At 48.3% G+C, this 22876-nt stretch overlaps 1 protein-coding gene across 1 annotated transcript in view; it reads right to left on the bottom strand.

Annotated features, from left to right (window-relative positions):
• SLC15A1 (solute carrier family 15 member 1) overlaps positions 1 to 20413 on the bottom strand; it is a gene marked incomplete at its 3' end in the record, with an annotated part of 53830 nt that extends 33417 nt beyond the window's left edge. The window contains exons 1-7 of the mRNA XM_081304562.1: positions 20092 to 20413; positions 5867 to 5883; positions 5409 to 5490; positions 5165 to 5306; positions 4510 to 4629; positions 1802 to 1901; positions 1492 to 1582 (exon numbers count right to left, since the gene is read on the bottom strand). Of these exons, the coding sequence (XP_081160688.1) occupies positions 1492 to 1582; positions 1802 to 1901; positions 4510 to 4629; positions 5165 to 5306; positions 5409 to 5490; positions 5867 to 5883; positions 20092 to 20095 (556 nt within the window). The 5' untranslated portion in view covers positions 20096 to 20413. The remainder of the gene's footprint in view (positions 1 to 1491; positions 1583 to 1801; positions 1902 to 4509; positions 4630 to 5164; positions 5307 to 5408; positions 5491 to 5866; positions 5884 to 20091) is intronic.
• Between the last annotated feature and the right edge of the window lie 2463 nt (positions 20414 to 22876).

The following is a 22876-nucleotide window of genomic DNA, read 5'->3' as shown; positions in this document are numbered from 1 at the left end:
TTATTTATTTATATGCGGTGCTGAGAATTGAACCCAGTGCCTCACACATGCCAGGCTAGTGTGCGACTGCTGAGCCCCAGCCCTAGCCCCGCTATTTCACAATTTTGTAGAGAAAAAAGTTAACTAGTAGAAAAGTTCTGGTTATGCCAATAATTCCTGTTTGTGGCAATGCAAAATAATTTCTCCCCATAAAGAATCAAAATCTGTTAGTCAAATCCTTATTTGAACAGATTGTAAGAAGTTCCCATTCCCTGATGAATTAATAAGTAATACAAAATCTCTGTCACATGCTCATTTTATATTTGTATGAGAGTCATCACTTTATTTCAGAAAATCATCCTTTAACATATTCCATTATTCAAACATGCATGTCTACTACTCCAGAAGAACCCGGAAGTGGGAGATGTATGGGGACATAACTCAAAAATGAAAGCTATTAATTCTTTTTTAAGTTGTAGATGGACACAATACCATTATTGTTTTATTTTTATATGGTGCTGAGGATCAAACCCAGCACCTCACACACGCAAGTCTACAACCCCAGCCCAAAGGCTGTTAAATCTTATATAAAACAAACTGGGGATGGAGCCTGAGCTTGAGGCTGGGAGCCCAGTGCAGTGGCACACACCTATAATCCCAGTGGCTGGGGAGGCTGAGGCAGGGGGATGTAGGCAGAAATACATGAAATCCTATAAAATATTTTATTTCATAACTTAATCTTATCCAAGTATGGACACCATGGTTTTGTTAATTTTGCCCTAAATAACACTAAATACTCCTTTCCATGTGGGAAATTGGTGAACTTTGCATTACCCATGAGCAAACACAGAGATCTGAGTGGGGCTGGTGGTTATTGACACTGTCTTGTTCTTTCTCTGGGTAGTTCCTTTTGTTCTTTGGAAATACTCAAGATGTCAGGAAAGTAAAAGGCAAAACTTTGCCTGCTAAATTCTTCCAGACTTACTGGGGAGCAAAGCTTGAGGGCTGTAATGCCAATCAGAGCCCACAGGCAAACACCTTCTATATAAATATATATTTATTTGTTTATTTTAGTTGTAGATGGACACAATATCTTTATTTTTATTTATCCATTTTTATGTGGTGCTGAGGATCAAACCCAGGGCCTCACATGTGCGAGGCAAGCGCTCTACCACTGAGCTACAGCCCGAGCCCGGCAAACACCTTCTTGATTAACCTCTCACCATGAATAAGGACGTCACATTAAGAAAACACTAAAAAGACTGATGCCTATGCTGGGGGTTTTAGTCTCTCCAGTGGTCACTGGAATACAGGAGGCAAATAAAATTAGGAAAGGAGAGAAACCTGAGAGAAAAGAAGCTCAGACTCTGGATTTTGATGTCCATCCCAGAATGAATTGCACTAGACTTTAAGGAGAGAAGAGACAACAGAACAACAAGAAAAGGTTCCCCTTTCTACCCGCCCCCCCCCCAATCAGTGAAGGGAAGACGGGCCCCGTTCCGATATTCTTACCCCTGAGTATGGGAGTGATGATGGTAGACAGCAGACTTCCAGCATTAATGGCCAAATAAAAGATGGAGAAAAATCTGTTTCTTTGCTTTTCCTGTCATAGAAAAGAGAGGTAAAACATGATGACCTGGGCTTGGGATCATCTGAGCAGATGGAGCTGTTATCTGACTTGACTTCTGACAGCTTTGGTCAGTGTCTTACTTTCAAGCATATTTGAAAATGATGGAGTGGAAACAGACTGAGTGCCCGTGGGTTTGATCCCTGGAGGGTTATTACTCATTGACGTGCTTTCTGCGGAGACATGTGTTCTTACCTGGCCCTCTTCAAATTGATCACCACCAAATGCAGACACACAGGGCTTGATTCCTCCTGTACCAAGAGCTATCAGGGCCAGGCCGATCATGGACAGCACCCTGGAGAGAGGAGGGTTAGGGCTAAGGTGGCAGGACTTTAGAAGAGGGAACCTGTCCCCTGATTCATATTTTATCTAATAACTTATCATCCAGAAAATTGAAAGCAATAGCTTGATATTTGAGCAAAGACTTATGTGTGGAGTCTTGTAGCCTTATCTCTTCTAGCAAAAGAATGGGTAAATGAAATGCTAATACAGGGACTGGGAGGATGCTCAGGGGTAGAGTGCATGCTTAGCATCACAAGGCCCTGGGCTCAGTTTTCAGTGTATATGCACACACACAGAATGTTAACTGGGCAAGTGTAAGCCCTGCATCTTATGCAATAAAAATGGACTCATAGTAGTCACTAAATGATGTTAGAAAACAGGATTTCATTACAAAGCAGAATATCAGTTTGTAGAATGATCTTAATTTGCTTACAAAGTACAGAAGACTGAAAAGAAATTGAGCAAAAGATTGACTATGCCAAGATCCCTGCCTATCTCAAGACTAGCAAAGATGCTATGTTCAGCTCCAGGGTCTGGACAGCAAGATGGTGCAGAAGACCCTATCTCAAAATAAAAATGAAAAGAAGCTGGAAGCCCAGTGCAGTGGCGCACACCTATAATCCCAGTGGCTGGGGAGGCTGAGGCAGGGGGATCATGAGTTCAAAGCCAGCCTCAGCAAAAATGAGGCACTAAGTAACTCAGTGAGACCCTGTCTCTCAATACAAAATAGGGTTGGGGGTGTGACTCAGTGGTCAAGTGCCTCTGAGTTCAATCCCCGGTACCAAAAAAAAAGAAAGAAAGAAAGAAAAAAAGGCTGGGATGTAGCTCAGTGGTAGAGGGTTTGCCTAGCACAACAATACCTTGGGTTTAATCCCTAGCACTGCAAAAAACAGAAGTTTATTTTTATGTCCAAGTAGTAGAATTACAGATTATTTTATCTTAATTTACTTTTGTGTTTTTCAGGTTATCTTAAGCATTTTGTTTCCCAAATTTAAAAAAATATCATGATATTTATCAGTTTCTTTGTAGTTTTATTAAATTTGCATTTGGGTACCACAAAACTCACATGACAAACATCAATCCTATATCTTCTTGTTGCTAGTGTGGCTTAAGAACACTTTTTAAAAAGTCATGAGACAGATATGGCATGGTGGTGCACACCTATGATCCCAGCCACTTGGGAGGCTGAGGCAGGACGATTGCAAGTTCAAGGCCCGCTTCAGCAATTTTTTTGAGGTCCTAAGCAACTACTGAGACCCTGTTTCAAAATAAAAAAATAAAAAGGGCTGGGAATGTGGCTCAGTGGTGAGGTATCCCTAGGTTCAACCCCTAGGACAAAAAAAAAAAAAAAAGAAAAAAGAAAAAAGAAAGAAATAGATAAAGTGAAGGCAGATATTACACAGAGAAAGAATCCTTTAAAAGTCATGCATCCCTAATTATTCTTCCTGAGTTCACTAACCCAAGTTCCTCTTTGAATCTGTTTGCCTCTTAATATAACTTATGTTTGAAGTGGTCATTCAAAGCATTTTAAAGATAACAAAACCCTGGTCAGTTGAATATTAGATCCTATTTTTACTCTTGTGAGAACTTTAGGGGTGTTCTAACACTAACTGCATGAAATAAAAAACACACAGCTAAGATCTCTTGAGCACCTGTCATCTCTAGGCAGTTCTGGGAGCTCTTCCTAGATTAAACCATGCAGCTCTAGCTGAGGTCAGTACTGATACAAGTGAGGAAACTGAGGCCTAGAGGGCCAGACACCTACTGAACACCACACAACTAGTAGGGCACCACCAGATCTGAACCCAGCCTGTCTCCAGTCTATGTTCTTAAAATGACAGTTTACTCAAGGTCATGTCCCTGCTCTGTGGGAGAGCTGGGCTCAGACCCCCAAAGTCTGAGCTGCCTACTGCGCTCATTGCCACTCTCCTCACCAACAACACTGTTCCTCCAGGCACAAGGGGAGGCTCCAGGGCCACCATCTGGTCTGGACAGCAATGATCAACTAAAGTCAGAGATGTGGGCATTGTGGATATGAACTTGAGTTTCAATTATATTTACCCAGCCCAGGAGATGGTTTACTCCTAGATCAAGGAGCTGAAGCGCAGGGCAGGAGACAATCTTCATAATTAGTCTCCAAGGCCAGGCAACAGAGAGGGGAACGAACCCCGGAGAGGAGCAATGTCCACACCACTTGCTATCAAGAGTCCAGAACAGATAGCTGGGATAAATATTTATAAAACGGAATTACTAAAAAATAAGCAGATATGTGGTACAGGAGAGGTACCAGAGTCTCAAGGAGACCTGTGGTGTCAAGGACCAAGGCCTGTGAGAGCCACGTCCCTCTAAGGAAACCCAGGGCAAACACAGGTACCCTGCCCACTGACCACGCATCAAGTGGGTTGTCAGGACCCAAGAGAGCCAAGTCAAAACAAGCAACTGTTAGGATGGAGGCATACTGCAAACCCAGCTCTCCATCCAAAACACAGCTTTTCTACACCACCAGAGGGAAGAGCAGCCTCCCTACTCTCGGGGGGGACTTTGAGGAACAAGATGAAGCATCAGGACACTGACGAGCAGCCAGTGGGAGGGCGGGGAGGCAGCAGCGACCCTCGACTCACACATGCACAGGGAGGCTGTCGAGGGTCCCGTCGTGGTTGTAGTCTGTGAGGTCATTAATTGAGCTGACTGCGATGATTCCTTGTCCAATTGTGTAGACAATGGATAATGATATAATTGTCCTGTGTTTAGAAGGGTTAAGAGAAGCCTGGTTAATGGTATGACGGCTGTCCATTTCCCAGCCTCCTTCCTTCAAAGTTTATAACAGCCCAGTCATGGACTCCTGTTTCTCAACTTGGGTAAAACTAGTCACCTCTCAGAAAGGTGTAGAGCAAAGTTTTGGCTAGAGGACCAAGAGAAGGGGAAAGTCGCATTGGCACACTCTCCGAACTCTTTCTGCAGGGCTGGGTAGGAGCTTGCCAAGGCTCCCTTATGTCATGGGTCAACTCAGCAGCCAGGGTGTGACCCAGGCAGGGTGATGTCCTCCCAGCCCTGAGCTCTGTGTCTCAGATCACTGATGATATACAGGACCCCTGCCTATCACAAGACTAGCAAAGACGCTGTGTTCAGCTCCAGGGATGTGGCGTCGAGCAGAATCAAGATTGCGGATGCTTTCCCCAAAGTCTGGATTCCTCGATTCTTCATTCCCCGATTCCACCATCCTAAACCACATGACTTACATTTTGGCTTGTTAACAAGAAAGTTCCAATCACTTACTTGAACTTCCCCAGCCATGAGTCGGCGATAAGAGCTCCGAGAATCGGCGTCAGGTAGCACAGGGCGACAAATGTGTGGTAGATGGCCGTGGACAGGTTGTCATCCCAGCCAATGAAATTTGTGAAGTACAGAATCAGGATTGCTTTTTGCAGAGGACAGGAAGAAGAGGAGGGAGAAACAGAGTCAGGACTGGCTACCACCACTCACGTCCTTCACCAAAGGGCAAGAAATGGCTAAGAGTTACCTCTCATTCCATAGTAGGAGAATCTTTCACAGAACTCATTGACCACGATGAAGAAGATGCTCAAGGGGTAACCAAAGCAACTCTGACAAAAAGAAACACAGTGGAGGATCCAGGTGTGCTCTCCCAGGCACAAACTAGTGCCAGTGGCGAGGAAAGTGGCCAGTGCATATTCAGTAAATTATCAGCGACTGTCCAGAGGCAGAAACTTGAATTTTATCATTTTTATTCCCTTAGATTAGTTGTTCCAGATAGAAATAGCAATGAGCTAAAGCAGCAAGGTTTACTGTTAGTCAAGCGGGAAGTACACAGCACTCCTAAGGAAGGCCAGCTCTGCTTGATGCTGGATACGCGATACATACATGTTTAGAGAATGAATCAAAGTAATGAAAAACTAGGAGTAAAATAGACTGTAAAATTAACAAAGTGAAGGCAGATGGAGAAGGAAAAAGCACACTCACCCATGGCTTGGACATTCCTAAAAGAAAAATGAAAGGCTGATATTAAATTTAAGTCAATACAATACTTTTTTCTGCAGCTTAACCCAGAGCCCTTGGCTTCTCGGGGCAGCCAGAAGAATGGTCCCCAACACAGCTGCAGCCCTCTCAGCCAACCCAGCCCCAGCCCCAGCCCTCATCTGGAGTGAGGCTGGGCCTCTGTCTTGTCTTTTAACGAGAGCCTCAGGCAATTCTCGTGTGTGGTTGGAAGAGAGACCAGAGCTCAAAGAATCCTGCCCAAACCATTTCCTCCCGAAAACACTTCAAAGAGCAACAGGGCAAAATGGAACCATTTTACTATGTTCCTTGGTATCTTACAAGGTCACCAGATACCTGTGAGGACAGTGTAGTGGAGGTGGAAAATGTTTTCAAGGGCCACCATGAAGGTTCAGCCATTGCTCCCTGTCCCCAGCCCTGCCTCCCTTCCAGTGACCTCGCCATGAGCGGACACTCCAATGACACTCCACTGAACACAGGCAGTGTGCACTCGCAAAGTCCTTGCCCTTCCTGCCCATGCTGGGGTCTAGCCTCTGAGGTCGTACATCACAGTGTGTAAACGGGCAGGTCACACTCTTGCCTCCATGTGGATTGAGTCCCTCACACCAGCGTTGCCACATCCCAGCCTTTTTCACAATGCCTCCCACTAGTAGGGGCTGCTGTCAGGGGAATGAATTCAAGGATCAGGAGGAAAAACTGGAGAATACAAGCGAGTCCAGGCAAACCCATAGACTCAACTGAGCCCTGCTTCTCTCTCTCTCTCTCTCCCCTGAGTTTTGACTAGTAGTGGCCTGAACCCAGAGTAGTCCTGGCACCTCCGTGCCCTGCTCCCTATACACATGTCGCCCTATATTTATCACTGCCAGTCACTGCTGCGCCCTTCCCCTGGGGGACCAGCCCCTTTTCCCTCCCATTGGTCTCATCTTAGAGTTCTGGAGCTGCTTCCATTAGGGATGTGTGGATCTTAAACAGAAGTGGGTCTTAAACTTGGGTGAGCCTCAGAAATACCAGGTGACTTGTGAGAACACTGCTGGGCTATGTCTTCACAGCTGCTAGCTCTGCAGGTCTGGGGTGGACATTTGAGTTTGCATTTCTAACTGTGAGCTCAGGCAGCATGCTGGGAAAACTACTACACTGGAGAATTAAAAATAATCCTTAAATCCCTATAGTGCCCCACGAGTTGCACACTGCAACAGAGTTGCCCATTTGAAGAGCAGCTTCCTTGGAAACCAGTGCCGGCCACCATGGCTTTTGCCTAAGGAAACTGACTTTTCTCTCTACTTAAGGATTGACATTTCTAATGAGTTCCAAGGAGGTGGGTGATACAGGTCCAGGGACCACACTGGGATTGAACCCATGGCCTTATACATGTGAGGCAAGCACTCTACCAACTGAGCTATTTCCCCAGCCCTAGGGACCACACTTTGAGAAGCATGTGTAGGCTGTGTTGTCCTGTTGCTCATGGATCTCCGTAAGTCAATTTCATCACTTCTCTGGCTCTGAGCACCAGAGAGACCAGCTGCCCAGAGCAGAGAGCAAATATAGAAGAAGGACACAGCTCCCCACCTCAGTTTCTGCACTGTTCCCATTTGGGGCCCTTCCTTGAAGATTTGTGCTGTATTTTCATTATGTGTAACTCCAGAGCCCCCATTCCACATAAACACAACCGCAGCTTCTCTAGGCAGCTCCCTTCTTACCCACGTGGCTCCGCACAGCTTCCAGACTGGTACCCACTCACCTCCTGAGCAGGAGCATTCCTGCCTGCCCCCGTCACACTGTGCTGGAGTTATCTTTCAGTCTCCAGCTCAGCATGGCCCCAGGGGCCTCACACCAGAGGGCCTCAGACTTTTGCCTACTTAGTATTTTAGGTGCAATCTTACTCCTTACTCTAAGGAGGGAAATACACTGTCCTGATCTCACAAAACCCTAATCCTCGACTTTTCCTGCTATTTAAGTTCTAGGTGGAGATTTCACATCACTACCAAACTGGTTTTCACCCTAGTTAGACTTCCTTGGGGGAAGGCATCTTCCAGTGACCACACATGAAGAATGAGGGCTGCTGACTCAGACTGACTCTCAGTTCTACTTGCCAGTTGTGGCCTTAGACCAGCCAGTCTTTCTTCTGAAGCCCAACAATCAAGAAGATCACACCGCCACCTTGTCGGGCTGCTGTAAGAATTCAGAGCTTGGTGCATCAGAATCAGGAGATGCTACCACCTCAGACTCTTCCACAGAGTGGAAATTAAATGCTGTTGAATAGGCCTCCAAAGAATCCACTCTATCAGTTACCAATCAAGGATCAGATTCTGGCTCTGCCACTCGCTGGTTCCACTCCCCCCATAGGGCCGACCTGCCTGGATCACAGCAGTGTCCCCATGGCCCACCATGGCTTCCATTAGGTTTAGCAATGGAGAATCCTGGGCAGATCAGAAGGAGGGAGGAAAAATCAGAGTATTCATTTTTTTCTGGCGCGCTCCTTACCAAGTCCCCTCAGACTGGCTGTGTCCTCAAGTGACAGTCACTGCTACTCTGAGGCTGTCCACTGCACCATGACTCTCTCTCTCTCTCTCCAAGTTTTCATGACTTCCTTTCCCCATCCCCCAGGTCTCAGGGTGGTAACAGGGAGACCCACTATCGTTTGTGGACCCTCACCCCACATTGTCCAAAAGGCCTTCTTTAAACAAACCGTCCTTTTGAGTATGCCACACGATTCCCAAGGGGACCCTGGTGATGCGGTGCACCAGCTGCAGACTCTACCTGCTGCCGTCTTGCACTATGAGACAGGAAGGAGTCTCCCTTGCTAGGGAAATTGGAAGGACCCATTGTGCAAACAGTTTTTTTAAAAAGCTGAACCATGAACCAGGCTATTGGTATCACTCAGAGCCCTATTTTGGTGCATTGGTTTTGTGCTTTCTCAGGACACAGCCATAGCCTGCAGCACCTGCCTACTTAGACTTCAGACACCCTGGCCTCACCATTGCCTCCAAGACAAAGCAAGGGGCGAGGCCCACACAAAAGCCTGCTCTGTTCTCACACTGGGCCATCCATGGCAAAGCAGGAGGAGGGCCGAAACCCAGCCAGGAGATAGCCAAGCTTCATCGTAACATCCTCCTGTGCTCCTCAGAATGTTGGTTCACACAGAAAGACTTCATTTCTCTGGGGTGACCGTGCTTTCTTGCTAAATATCACGTATCACCTAATATCTGCTAAATAATATTTACTTCAAACATAAATTGGAGTACAGAAAAGAGACCAAAGTGTTCAGGGAGCTTAGACCTTATGTGAACAATCATCACACTCAGAACCAAATCAGGAAAAAAATTCCTGAACTCACTCAAGCGTGAGCACTGGTCCTGGTCACCACTCAGGAAGTATTTTATGTTCTGAAAGGCAAGTATTACCGAGAACTACTTTTATTGTTCAGGGTGGAGGCTGCTGAGCTCATCTGTTATAGAATGCAGAGCTATCTGCTGGACCTCTGCTGCAGTCAGCGCTTCTTATCTACGAGACCTGCGACAACAAGGTTGCTATCTTGGAAAGGCCAAGTGCAGCACAGTGCACAAAATCCCAGCTGTTTACCTGGGTGCGATTGTGCTTGTAGCTGGTATCCTGGCAGTAAATCAAGTGGTCCCATGTGTTTGGAATGGCTCTTAGATCACTCAGGTTTCAGGACTGATTAGAGCCAAGCCTAGAATCCAGACGCCTTGTCTAGGGAGCTGAGCCGGCACCATGAACTCAGAACAAACGCTGGTCCTTACTGTTACTCTAAGCCTCGAAGTGGTTTTGCCTTTCTTTTGTTCAAAACAATTTCATAAGTGTATATTATACATTTCTAGATTATTGATTTGGGGGAGTGGTGTGCGGAGACAGAGAAAGCAGGAAGAAAATAAGAGACTCCACTGATCCCTACTACTTGGTAAAATCTCTCTATAATATGAATATTTCCTACTGTTTATAAAACAGCTTGCTTCATATTTTGAATCATTTAGGGACAGAATCTCCAGTTTTAGTGTTTTACTCCCTGGAAATCATTGGTCACGAGTGGACTAACAGTGGGAAGGTGTTGTGCGCAGTCAGCTGTCGTGTGAGGTTGGGGAGCGTATTTGCACAAACCAGGTGGGACAGCACCTAGGATCTAGGGACACCTTAGGGGAATGTATGCTCTGACATTGACCCGAACGTTATGTGGTACATGACTGAACTCCCTCAGCAGCACAAACAGCACAGACAGTGCGTTTCTAGGAGCTGGACTTATGGAAGTTGGAAGGAAGGAACGAGGCACTGTGCTGGGGCCTGAGAGTGCGCTCACCTTACCCTCAGGGGCAGGTGTCTCCTGTCCCTACCTAGCACCCAACTGAGGGAACAGCGTCCGCTCTGCATGTTTTAGGAATGGTTTTTTGAAGTTGTATGGTGGTGTAGACAGAAGAGTGTCCCAGAGATGTCCACATTCTAATCTTGGGAATTGGTGGTTACGTTTCCTTCCAGGGCAAAAGGCACTTGGCAGAGGTGGCTCAGGACCTGGAGAGGCAAAGTTGATCCTGAGCTACTCAGTGGGCCCGAGACAATCACCAATGACCTACAAAGAGAGAACATGAGGATGGAGGCAGGGGCGTGAGCAATTGCTGGGGGGCAGAATGAGCCACGGAATGTGGGCAGCCTGAGCATCTGGAAAAGACAGGGAAATGGACTCCCGAGAGCCTTTCCAGGGCAGCCCCAGTGGCCTCTTGCTTTAGTCCAGTAAAACCCCATATCAGACCTCCTGAGCTTTACAGGGCCATCGTCTGCCAAACCATACAGCTCGGCGGCACGATGGGAAGAAGTGGTTTTGGAGTTCTCAATGTGCCCTGCATCAGGAGGTGGAAGGATGCCAACCGCTGGAACTGGGAAGTGGAACTGGAGTGCAGAGACGTTCTTCCTAGCAGCGCAGCTTTGTTCCAAGTGCTTGACCCTGGGGTCTGCATTCCTTCACCCAAAGAAGGGACCACTTCTGCAAGTCACTTAACAAGACTTGTTATTTATGGCACTCACCAAGACAACAGTGTAGAGTTTCACCAAGCCTGGACTGAGGTTCAGAATGGACTGACTTGGAATTAAAAACAGACAAGAATTCACTGTGGGGTGGCTCTCAAAGAAAAGGCAGCTCCCTCCAGGGTCACTCAAATTGACCCAAAAGCAGAAGGGCCTGATGATGTCTCCCTGGGATGTGAGGCCACAGGATGCTGTGCCAGAGAAAGCCAGTCTTCCCCAACGTGGGCCACCTGGCAAACCTGGCACTTTCTGCCGAGCTGATCTCCAAGTGGACCGTGCTGCCGAGTACGACACGTGGATTCTGACAGCTGAGAAACGCCGCATGGCTTCATATCGTATGACCTCTCTCCCTCTCTCTTTTAAAGAAAGTAAAGTGTGCAGCACCTCAAGGAGACCCTAAAGGACACAAACCAGGCTAAACTGTGACTGACTGGAGGAGGGGGAGGGGGGAGGGCCTGAGGTCACTCACCACATTCAATTGTTTTCCAAAACACATAGGCTTTAGTCAAGTAATGAAAGGTGCTTTTCTTTCCTTAGATGGGCTCTTCTACCACCACAGCCAGGTCTGCTTAAGAATAAACGTGCATGTGTGACCTAAGTGCTTGCCCTGGACTGGCTCTGTGGACACTGTTTCTTGATTTAATTTTTTTTTTCCATGTTGAATTTGAACGTGTTGCCACCTTTCCCAGCCCCAAGGTCACTGCTAGTCCATATGGCATTTCTGTGTTTGGGAAGGCGTAACCTCTTAGGCTGATGCTGCCGGAGGTATGGCTTCACAAATGGACAGAGGCTCTGTCCTAGTAAGAAGAGGTGCCCCTTGGAGGCTGCGCTGCCTGGTGAATGGGGCAGGGGCTGTATCCACTCCCCTCCTAGCTCCGCCTGCTGGGACCTTCCTGTGGGGCAGGGCTTCCTGTGGGTTATATATTGTCCCTCCTGGAAGCACTGACCTCCATTCCCATTCGGGGTGCCTGTATTCCCCTGCTAGCTCCTCACATAGCCACTGAATGGCACATGCTGACGTGCCGTCTCCAGAGCACCACCTGCATCAATCTGCCCTTGGCACCGCCGCTCAGTGCCTGTGGATCATCAGGCTTTGAGGACAGGGAGAGTCGACAGAACCCACATGGCACGAAGTTACTTTTTAGAGCTACAGGGAAACCCATGCTAATGGAGGAGTGTGGGTCCTATTCAATGACCTTGGCATGATGCTACCAAGATCAGCTCAGCCCTGAGGACCCAGCACATGTCCACACATGCCACCAGGCGAAAGCTTGCCCATAGCTGATCTGAGTCTGGGTGGATGCCTGGTGGGTGAGAGGCCCTGGAGGGGCTCCGCTGACCCCTCACCAGCTGAGTCCTAACCAGGTGGGGCTTCCGCCAGCCCCAGAACTGCCAGAGAATGCAGAACATGCCACCACTTAGCTACCACTTTGCACCAGCTCCTTGGCAACACATTGCAGTGTGTCACTTACTTACTGCTTTAGGTCTCTGAGCCTCAGCACCCAACCACCTTTGGACATGTTCAGAATCTCACAACCCATTCATCAGCCCCTGTGAGGTTTTGGAGTCATCCTTTCCGTTATCTGGGGCAGGGACCTGGAGAGCTGGCATCTGGGGTCACTCCCCCTGCACCATATGAGGTGTGGGCTAGCGCACTGTGTCTTTTTCATCCATCTGTCAGGACTCGCTTGGTCTCATGTGCTCGTCCTTTCTTTCAAACACTCCCTTCCTCAACTTAGGCTGTCTGCTGGGCAGGGGCGGGGGGGAAGCTTTGGGTCAGTCAGTGCGTTTCCAAGGGCTGTCATGCAGAGTACCTTGAACTGGTGGCTTAAAACAGTACAGGTTTTTGACTCACAGTGCTTGAGGCTTGGAGTCTGGGAACAAGGCGATGGCTTGGTTGGTTCCCTCTGTGGCCTTGGGAGAAGCTGTTCCAGGCCTCTCTCCCAGACCTGGTGGTAGCATTCAGTCTCCGGCATTCCTGAGCTGGAGAAACAGCGCCCGCCTCTGCCTCATCTTCATGTGGCAACCTCCCCGTGCAAGCTTCCATGTCCAGATTTCCTCTTTCTTAAGGACATTAGTCACACGGGATTAGGGGCTGCTCCACTCCACTATGACCCATTTTAACTAAGTACACTTGCAACTATCCTATTCCCCAAAGAGGTCTCATTCTGAGGTTCTGGGGGGTTCAGGCTTCAAAATGTGAATTTGGGGGAAACACAATTCAACCTGTGACAGTCAAAGGCCATTTGCAGTGTGCTACTGATTGCTTTAGGTCTCTGGGGCCTCAGCACCCAACCACCTTTGGACATGTTCAGAGATCGCTTAATTTCAACCGCTCCACTGCAGGAGAAGGTCAGTCAGGCCAGAAAGCACTCTGGAGTTAATATGTAGCAAAACAGAAGGACCTGGGCAATAGTTCCAAGTTCTGCCTGGGTCTAGGTGGGAACAGGCGCGCAGATGAGATGATTTTCCTCAACGTTAGAACAAACAGTAACCCTTGCTCTCCCAGTTGGTTTCTTTATCTGCACTTGGGTATTTTAATTCTAGAACACCCTTAGCTCAGAACTTATAAACGCATGGCAGCAAAGAGCGAACGGACAACTATATTCTCAAGTTCAAGAGGACAGAGACCTTCCTCAGAGGAGTCCCCCAGAAGGAGACTGAGGGAAGAACAAGGTGGGCGGGAAGCAGCTGTTGGCCTCCTGACAACACCCTCCCTCCACACCAAGCTGCCCACACCCAACAGGAAGCAGAAACTCGCAGATTAGCATCAGTGTTGCACACTGATCCACGTGTACCACTGTACAGTATGACCCTGATACGGTCAAGGAGAAAACAATGGCAACCACACCGTGTTGCTAAATCAAAAGAAACCAATCTGCTGGTCTTTTGATTTTAGACACAATTAAGTTAGAGATCCTAACTTTTACACACCAAGACTTTTTACTCTTATATGATAAATCGTGTCTAGAAAAAAAAATGCTTTATAATCACATTAAGTATGAAGTTAGGCTACAAAACTTGGCTCAGCATGCACTTTTTTTTTTTTTGTCTAATTGATACTTAGGTTGAACATTCCCTATTGTTAACAGGAAAATATCTGTAAGAAAGCTCTAGAAGTAGAACTGATAACATTATGTGTATTTTAAATACTATTGGATATCATCTAATAGCCATCCATAGATGTTTTGGGTAATTTTTTTTTCAGTTTTTTTTTCTTTTTTTTAAAATAATTCTGGACTGAGCAAACAGAAAGAAAGTTATATTGGAAGAAGAAAAGGGGAAAAATGGTTAAACATTATGTGTAAAGAAACATACACAGAAACTTTAACCACAGATCCAAAGCACAGGGTCAGCAGAGTATGACCACAATCTTTGGAATTAATCCGAGGTAAACCGTCTGTGTTTACTATGCTACTTCAAGTGTTTCTGATCTTACCTGATTACTACACATGGGGGTTTTCTCCATACCACTTTTGTTACTAACTGGATTGTTTGGAATTGATTAGAATAAGACTCTAAATCCACCTGTCTTGCTGGGAGTCACTGGTCACCAAGCGCAGCACCTGAGCCCAGTGGCCTCAGCTTTGCACACCAAGAATATTTCCACCCAAGCCCACATGGAAGGGATGAGAACATCTCAGAACATTTTCTCGGTACCATGTGGAGGGGGTTCATGTTGTCACCTCCAAATTCACGTCCTTCCCAGAATCTCAGAATGTGACCTTTATTGGGAAACAAGGTGGCTGAGGATGCAATTAGTTAAGGTGAGTGGGGTCAGACTGGAGTAGGGGCCCCTAAATCCAGGGGAGTTAGAAGAGAGAAGAGGCCAAGGCAGATGTTCAGGAGGAAGATGGCCATGGGACAGTGAAGGCAGAGACTAAAGTGACCATCCACCAGCCAAGGAACAGCAAGGTCAGCCAGCATCCCAGAAGCTGAGAGAGGCCTGGAACAAGACTGAGAGCCTCCAGAGAGCATGCCCTGCTCACACCTTGACTTTGGACTCCGAGCCTCCAGACCAATGGGAAAATACGTTTCTGTTTGTGGTACTTTTGGTGCAGCAGGAAGCCAGAGCACTGTGTGAGTCGTATGTTTGGGTTTTTTCCCCAAGAATATCTCCACTTCATAAGTGTACCTCTCATATATCCTAGAGCTTATCATACAATCTTGTCACTCCAGACAGACTGTGGAAGGTCTAAGTGCTCCGGTTTGAGAACTTTGAATGGGCCTTCTTATCTAAGCACATTCTGTGAATTTTCTAGTCTTCAATCTGACTCTTGAACTAAATTTCCCTTGTGGGTACATGCTCATGATCATTTTCCCTGTGTAAAACTGGAGGATTCAAACCCCCACTCCAAGGAGACGCTCCTCCTGCTGCCTGTGGAGGCCTTGGGCATTTTCCGGTCTCCTCCCAGGAGGAACTAGATCTTCCTCCCTCTTGAGTCTCTGGGGAAGAGCTTGACCACCCTTAACTCAGATGTTGCACTTTCCAACTGCTGAGATGTCCTTTAACTCCGTCCTGCTTGCTAATGGCAGGTGTGCTTGTAAACCAAAGGACAAAGCCACAAAGCAGCGATTCCCAGGTCCTTCTGTTGCAACCCAGTGTTATGAGGCAATGATTCTCACTCATCTCCTGATGGCATTGCTTGCACTCTCTCACCAGGAAAGAATGTGCAGATGTTCCTCAGACCTCACCCTTGTTTTTATTTCCCTATCAGCTCACCTGGGATACCTACCCACTTTCTCCTCTGCAAGGGATAGACTCCAGATGCAATTGTGACCAGAGGCTTCTCCCACCCTGAGACAGAGCTGGCTAGGAAATCTTAGCCCTGTGCATGGTTTCATGTCATTCCCCATCACTAGCTACTCTACGCTGGGAACAGAATGACTGTTCCTTCTGCCAGCAAAGTTTCCTGGGGGCTCCACTAGCCAATGGAGAGAGCCATCCATCTGCTCTTCTCTGTTCTTCATGGAATGGTTCAGTAACTCAGAGAGCTGTAGGAAATTACTAATCAAAAAAATCCAAGTAAACAAAAAATTGAGTAATTCTGCTCATCCTTTTTTTTGGGGGGGGTATCAGTGATTGAACTCGGGGGCACTGGGCCACTAAGCCACATCCCAGCCCTATTTTGTATTTTATTTAGAGACAGGGTCTCCCTGAGTTGCTTAGCACCTCACTGTTGCTGAGTCCGGCTTTGAACTTGTGATCCTCCTGTCTTAGCTTCCTGGGTCCTGGGATTATGATTACAGGCGTGTGCTACCATGCCTGGCAGAGCCTCCATCTTTGACAAGTCACTGCTTGTTGCGTTCACAGGGGTCATTCACCTCCGCACAGCTCAGAGGGGGAAAGTTGTTTGTGGACTTAGATTCCTGCCCCCCAGGCTCTGATCTCTTCCAGGAAAGATTATTTTATTCCCGTGCTTGGGAAATAAACACCTGCATGAATACATGATTTAGGCCCACCCCTGCCGGCCTAGGCTGGGCCACGCTGATGGGGTACTGCTACCCATTGCTGTTCTGCCTGCACTCTTCAGGGAGCACCTACAGGCTCATTTTCTAATCCTTCCATGGATTTACTCAAAGCCTCTTCACCACAGACAAGTACCCACATGGATAATCCAGGGGCCAGGCTGTGTACTACAACCTACCACAATCTGACTTTTAGAGCATAGTAGTAATGTTTGGACAAAGGCAAGGGTGAGGAAGAAGAGAGTCCTGTCATTTACAGTCACTTAGGGTCATTTGGGTTTTCAAAATGTGGTTCTGGGACCAGCAGCAAGAGCAGCCTGGGAACTTGTCCAAATGTCCATCCTTGAGCCACGCCCCAGTCCTCCTGAACCACAGACTCAGGCTGGGCAGAAATCGGTGAAAAGAACATGCCCTCGGGGTGAGTCTGGTGCATGCAAAGTTTGAAAAACACTGGCTTAGTGCAGTGTCAGCCCAGCATCAGAAGCTCTCTCCTCTTGAAGCTGGCTGGAAGAGGTCAGCCCTGAGGTCACAAAACAAAGGTCCTCCAGTATGCAGCAACCTGGACTTCCAGCTGCATACTCTGAGCTTAGAGCAGGGACACCGGCTTCACCAGCACCTCAGCCTTCTCCTGGTTGACCCCCGAGCTCCTAGAGAGGGTGTGGGAGGACTTTCAAAGGGCCGGCTGTGAGTCACCTTCAAGGCTACTTTATTATCTAATACTCCAAAAAGAAGCTAACTTGGAAAACTCACTGGAAACACAGCCCGAGACACGGGGCACAGGCATAGCAGAGTGTCCTTTGCTAAGTAAGAACTTCTCAAATAAGCTGGAGGTCTTGGCAGACTGAGGCAGGAACTTGATTCAGACTTGACCCTGGTACCTCACTTTCAGAGTCAAATAGGTGGCAAGTGACATGGTAAGATCCATGGTTTTCCAAGACCAAAGTGTGAGAGCACCAAAGTCCACCAAGTTCCTTGCTAAATTTTGGATAGGGCAGGGGTGAGAGGAAAAATCTTCAGTGAAGTCATCACCAGCCCTCTGAAGGCATCAAGGCCTGCTCTTTCTTCTCTGAGGTTTCTCCTCAGTCTATAAAAATCTCTCTGTCATTAGGAGACTTCACCCACCCAGATGGCCCTCAGGAGAAAAGACTTCTCCACACTGGTTCTGAGAAACACACAGGTACCTTAAGGTAAGGGTTAGAAAACAACAGTGGCTCATGGGCCAAATCCAGTCCACTACCTGCCTTTGTATAGTTCACAGATCAGATTGATTTTATGGTTTTAAATGATTAGGAGAAAAGAGACTATTTTGTGGTGCATGAAATTCCACTGTCAGTGCCCACAAATACAGTCCTATTGGAACAGCTCCACCCTTGTGTTTACAGATTGCGGCTGTTTTCACAGTCCAAGGATAGAGCTGAGAAGTCATCGCAGACAATGTAGCCCACAAAGCTGAGAGTATCTATTACCTGGCCCTTTCCAGAAGAGACTACTGACTTCTGCTTTAAAACAGGGCTGGCAAAGCTAGGCACCTTGGTGCACACTTGTAATCTCAGTGGCTCGGGAGGCTGAGGGAGGAGAATTGTAAGTTTGAGGCCAGCCTCAGCAACTTTTGGGCAACTTAGTGAGACCCTGTCTCAAACTAAAAAATAAAAAGGCTGGTAAAGTGACTCAGTGGTTAAGCACCCCCGGGTTCAATCTACGGTACAAAAAAAATTTTAAAAAGTAAAACAAAACAGGGTCTATGGATCATGATGCCAACAAGATTCTGCAACCAGGTTTAGCGATGCATTGCCACATCCCAAGCAATAGTTTATCCTGTTTGTTGTTGTGGCTTCTCATTGCTTATGCTGAGTACTAAATTCCTTAATGGTACAGTTCTGGATCTCATTGTGTCCCTCCCTTTCCTAGTCACTCATCACCTTTGCCCCTCGATTTCCAGGGGGAGTGCAAGAACCTGCTGAGTTCCAGTTGTACAGTGCTGAAGCCCAGCTCACAGTACAGGTTTCTCTAAGAACAGGTTCCTGCTCTGTTGCCTCATTTGCCAAGTATTCCAAACATCACCTTATGGCACCCAGCACCTGAAACAATTTTGGCATAATCTATGTGCCAAAGATCTATTCTCAGAGGGCAAGTCACTACCACTTTGTTTCTTAAGAATCATCTTTTAAACTTTTTTATTTTTTGGCATTTACTCACCCTTGATATTGAAAAGTTGGGACTTTGCTAAAAATCAAACCAGTGTCTGAATGTACAATTGTTGCTATTCACATGCTATGCCAATCTCAGTTGCAAAAAACAAACAGACAAACAAACAAACAAGCACCAAAACCCTTAAGGACCAATTTGCAAATTAGAAAATGTTGATTGATTTGGAACTATGCCTCAAAAGCCAACTCGAATCATCTGCTGCTACCTTTGACAATTATTCCCATTTGAGCTGTTATGAGTGCTAAACGCATCTCACAGCATTCCAATTCAACACAGATTTGATATCCAGAGTCCAAGAAAAACACTTCAGAGAACCTCCCTGTTAACAGGGAGCCACAAGGGAACGGCGTTTGAGGATGGGACCCAGAACATCAGCCTAGGAATCCCCCCATGAAGCCGAGTGAGACAGGTACTCATGCTGGCAGTCTCCACCCAAGACCTCTTGAAGCAAGTTTCTGGAACAAGCACAATTAGCCACAATTAAATGTCCAAAGTGTGGCCCACTCACTGCTTCTACTTCCAAACTCTATGTGGCCTATGGCCTGGTGCAGTAGGAAGTGAGACCCCAAAGAGCCTACTTTATTGGGGCAAGAACGCGGGGGCAGCAAATGGCAAGGTGGAGATCAGAGTCCCTTCTCTCCCCCATGTGGCCATGTAGTCTTAAAAGCAAGAGCCAGGGCACGACCCTGGGGACCCACTGCCCCATCTTTAAGGGAGCAGAGGGTGTCCACTGGTGCTCTGCTCTCTGTCACTTCAGGAGTGGCTCTTCTGTGGCAGGTGGCAGCCAGGTTACCTCCAAGCTCTGACCTCTCAAGAACCAGCCCCTCTCTTTCTGTGCCTCTGCCTACAACCCGAGGACAGGGGCAGGATCTGAAGTCGGGCCCCAGAGAGATGACTCTCATTCCTCTAGGGCCAGCAATCCCTCCCAAACTCCAGGGCCGCCTCCCCAGCCAGAGGGAAGAGAAGTGTAACCCAGCTCGTGGCTGTCACCAGCTTCCTGACATCACAGTGTTGTGTCAGCATAACCAGGTCCCCTTCGAGGCCACAGCCCGCGCAGAGTGGGCGCACAGGGATCTGAGTTCCCACGGGTGGGCAGATCACGGTTACTGCATTCATTCTCCAAGCCTAGGACTCTGCGGGACTGGGCGCCCCAGCTCTCAGCCCACCAGTGACCACCGGGAAGGGGACGTGGAGCCCCACTACCTCCCGCGCTTGGCAGTCCCCGGTTGGCCTTTTCCCGCGGTGCGCACTCGCACTCGCACTCGCTGGCGAGGCCGCTCCCTCCCTCGCTCTCCCCGCCTTCGCCAGCCACCCCCCTGACAGCGGGGACGGGGGGGGGGCAGGGGGGCAGCCCGCTCACGGCCACAGCGCTTTGTCGCTGCAGCAGGAGCAGGACTGCGTGGCACCAGTGGCACCCCGGGCTTCCCCGCTGCCAGGACGGATGTGTCCTCGCTCCCCGGGGATCCCGCCTCCGCCAGCAGACTTACCCATGGTGGCGGCTCTGAGGGCTCCCGGCGGTGACCGGAGAGTGAGAAGAGTCCAGCACCACTGACTGTGGCAGGCCCTGCCGGGCTAGCTACCTGTGCGGCTGCAGGTGTGCGAGGCGGGGCTGCCCCGGGCTCCACCCTTGGAGGTGCCCGAACCACGCTGCAGGCGGCAGAGGTTATCACCCTTGATCCCCTGCAGGTGTCCGCTTGGGCGGGCAGGTGCCCCAGGCAGTCTAGGCAGGAACAGACCCAAGTAACAGGGCAGCAGAAGGGCTGTGGGGCCACCGGCTCCCCATGTGAGCCGTCATTAGTCACCTGGAGCGCTTGTTAAAATGAAGATTGCAGGTCCCACCCCAAGACCAGGATTGGGGCTGGAGCTGCATTTTTAACAATGCCTTAGGTGATGTGCGTGCTCCTGGCCACGCCCACACTTCCAAACCACCTTCCAGGAAACATGCACTGCTTCTCTGTGGGGGTGTGAAACTGGGTGGCACACTGGTCACTGTGTGTCTATGTCCTGTGTGTTTGTGCACATGCCAGGTATGTGCTTGTGATTGTTTTCAGAGAGAGAGAGAGAGAGAGAATTTTTTTTTAATATTTATTTTTTAGTTCTCGGGGGACACAACATCTTTGTTGGTATGTGGTGCTGAGGATCGAACCTGGGCCGCACGCATGCCAGGCGAGCCGCTACCCCGCTTGAGCCACATCCCCAGCCCTTCACCTGCAGTTTGAACCAATGCAAGCATTTATGAAGGATTCTACATCTCCACACAGAAAACAAAAACAAAAATGATGACCTAGCAATCCTCTTGGGATGACTGTTCTGTTTTCCTGTCTGACTTGTATTCTGCAAACAGAAAGGAACAGGGAAAGGGAGGTGCTCAGTGGTAGAGCGCTCGCCTAGCACACGCGAGGCACTGGGCATGATCCTCAGCACCACATTAAAAAAATGAAATAAAGATTGTGTGTCCACCTACAATCTAAAAATAAAATTTAAAAAAAAAGGGAAATGGAGGTGAGTTTCCACTCTTTTCTTTAAACCCTCCTTTCCCTCCTGGAGCCTCTGGCAGGACTGCTCCACCTTCTGCCTCTGAATTTGACTCCTTCAGGAGCCTCTGAGGTGGTTTGTACAGTACTGTCCTTGGTGCCTGGCTTCCTTCCCTTTGCTAATGTCCTCAGGTGCATCCCCACTGTAGCCTGGGTAGGAGCTCCCTTCCTTTGTAAGAGTGAAGGACATTCCAGTGAGTGGACACACCTCACTTTCCTTGTCCTCCCATCTGCCCCATTATTTTTGAGCTTTGGGAAGTCCCCAGCCACATGGTTGGGAGATGGTGGTGTGGAGGTGAAGCAGAGGGAGACGCTGCACCTGCCCTCTCTGGGCTTCTTCACTGTGTGTGAGGAGGGAGAAACCTCTTTCCGTCCTTGCCTAACTGATGCCCAGGGTAGCTGATGTTGGCTGCTGGGTCCTGCTGGGTCCTGTCAGGCAGGAAGATGAGCACTGACCAGAGGGAAGCCTCAGGGGCTCTGCAAGGCTTGGAAGCACTCTTCCCAGGTGTCACCTACTGTCAGCCAGGCTTGGCAGAGAGGGGAAGCTCCTGATAGCTCCTTTGGGTCCATTTTATCTGCAGGGTGGAATTTCTGTTGTTGAGTTTGTGAATCTTGGGATCCTGGGCCTGTGTAAATTCACTATTGTTCTGGACTAGAGGTTCTCGAAGTGTGGTCCCTGGACCAGCAGCATTAGTATCTCCCAGGAATGTGGGGGAAATGCAAGTTCTGGGCCCCAGCTCAGATCCACTGAATCAGAAACCAGACTTCTCAGTGGTTGTGAGGGAAATGCTGTCTCTTCCATATGCCTATTTAATCCTCCATTCAAGTACTATTGATTTATCACTTCAAGTGCTAACTACATGCTAGTGGCAGGGTTAGTGCCCTCTGTGTAAGCAGTGAAGGGACAGGCCTGCCACCACATAGCCTGCATTCTTTACTACCCTTTAAGCATGCCAGGAAGAGGCAAGATCCTCTAGAGAGGGATGCTTCAGGGAAGAACAAGAGCTAAAGGGGCAGAAGAAACAAGCTGTGCTGATCCTGAAGAGACCATCCAGTTACTGGAATCCACTAGAATTCCCAGGATAACGTGGCCCTGGAGAACAGGCAGTTCCTACTGGGCTGCTCTTTGGTATGTGGTGTGGGGGACAGCAGATCTGGGAACTTCCACGTCATCTACACTCCCTTGGGGAGTCACACTGGGTCAGTTTCTCTTCAATTCAATCTTTCCCCTCATTCCTCTTGATGCTGCTATGACAAATCACCACAATATTGGAGTTTAAAAGAACAGAAATGTATTCTCTCACAACTCTGGAGACCAGAACCTGAAACCAAGGTAGGGGCAGTGTGGCCTCTGGAGGGTCTACGGGAGAATCCTTCATTCTCTACTCCGGTTTCTGGTGACTCTAGGAAACACAGGCCTCTGTCTTCATACAGCCTTCTTCTCTGTGCCTTCTGTCCTCTTCTAAGGGTACTTGTCATGGGATTCGTGACCCCCCCCCACTCCAGGATACAGTCATTTTGAGGTGCTTAAGTCTACCTGCAGAGATCCTTTTTGCAAATAAGGCCACACGCACAGGTTCCAGGTCATCATATCATTAGGGGAGGGCACCCCTGAGTCTAGGACTGGAATATACAGAATTGACAATTGGTCCTGGATAAAGGGAACTGTCACTTGACCTCAAAGGATTGTTCTTATGAAAACCTTCGTGGGAGAAGCAAATGTCCCTAGTAATGGAGA

This window comes from Spermophilus citellus (assembly GCF_964194105.1).
Source record: "Spermophilus citellus genome assembly, chromosome: 1".
In the NCBI taxonomy this organism is placed as follows: Eukaryota; Metazoa; Chordata; class Mammalia; order Rodentia; family Sciuridae; genus Spermophilus; species Spermophilus citellus.
Note: the sequence above shows the minus strand (reverse complement) of the source record. Positions and strands in the feature narration are given on the sequence as shown.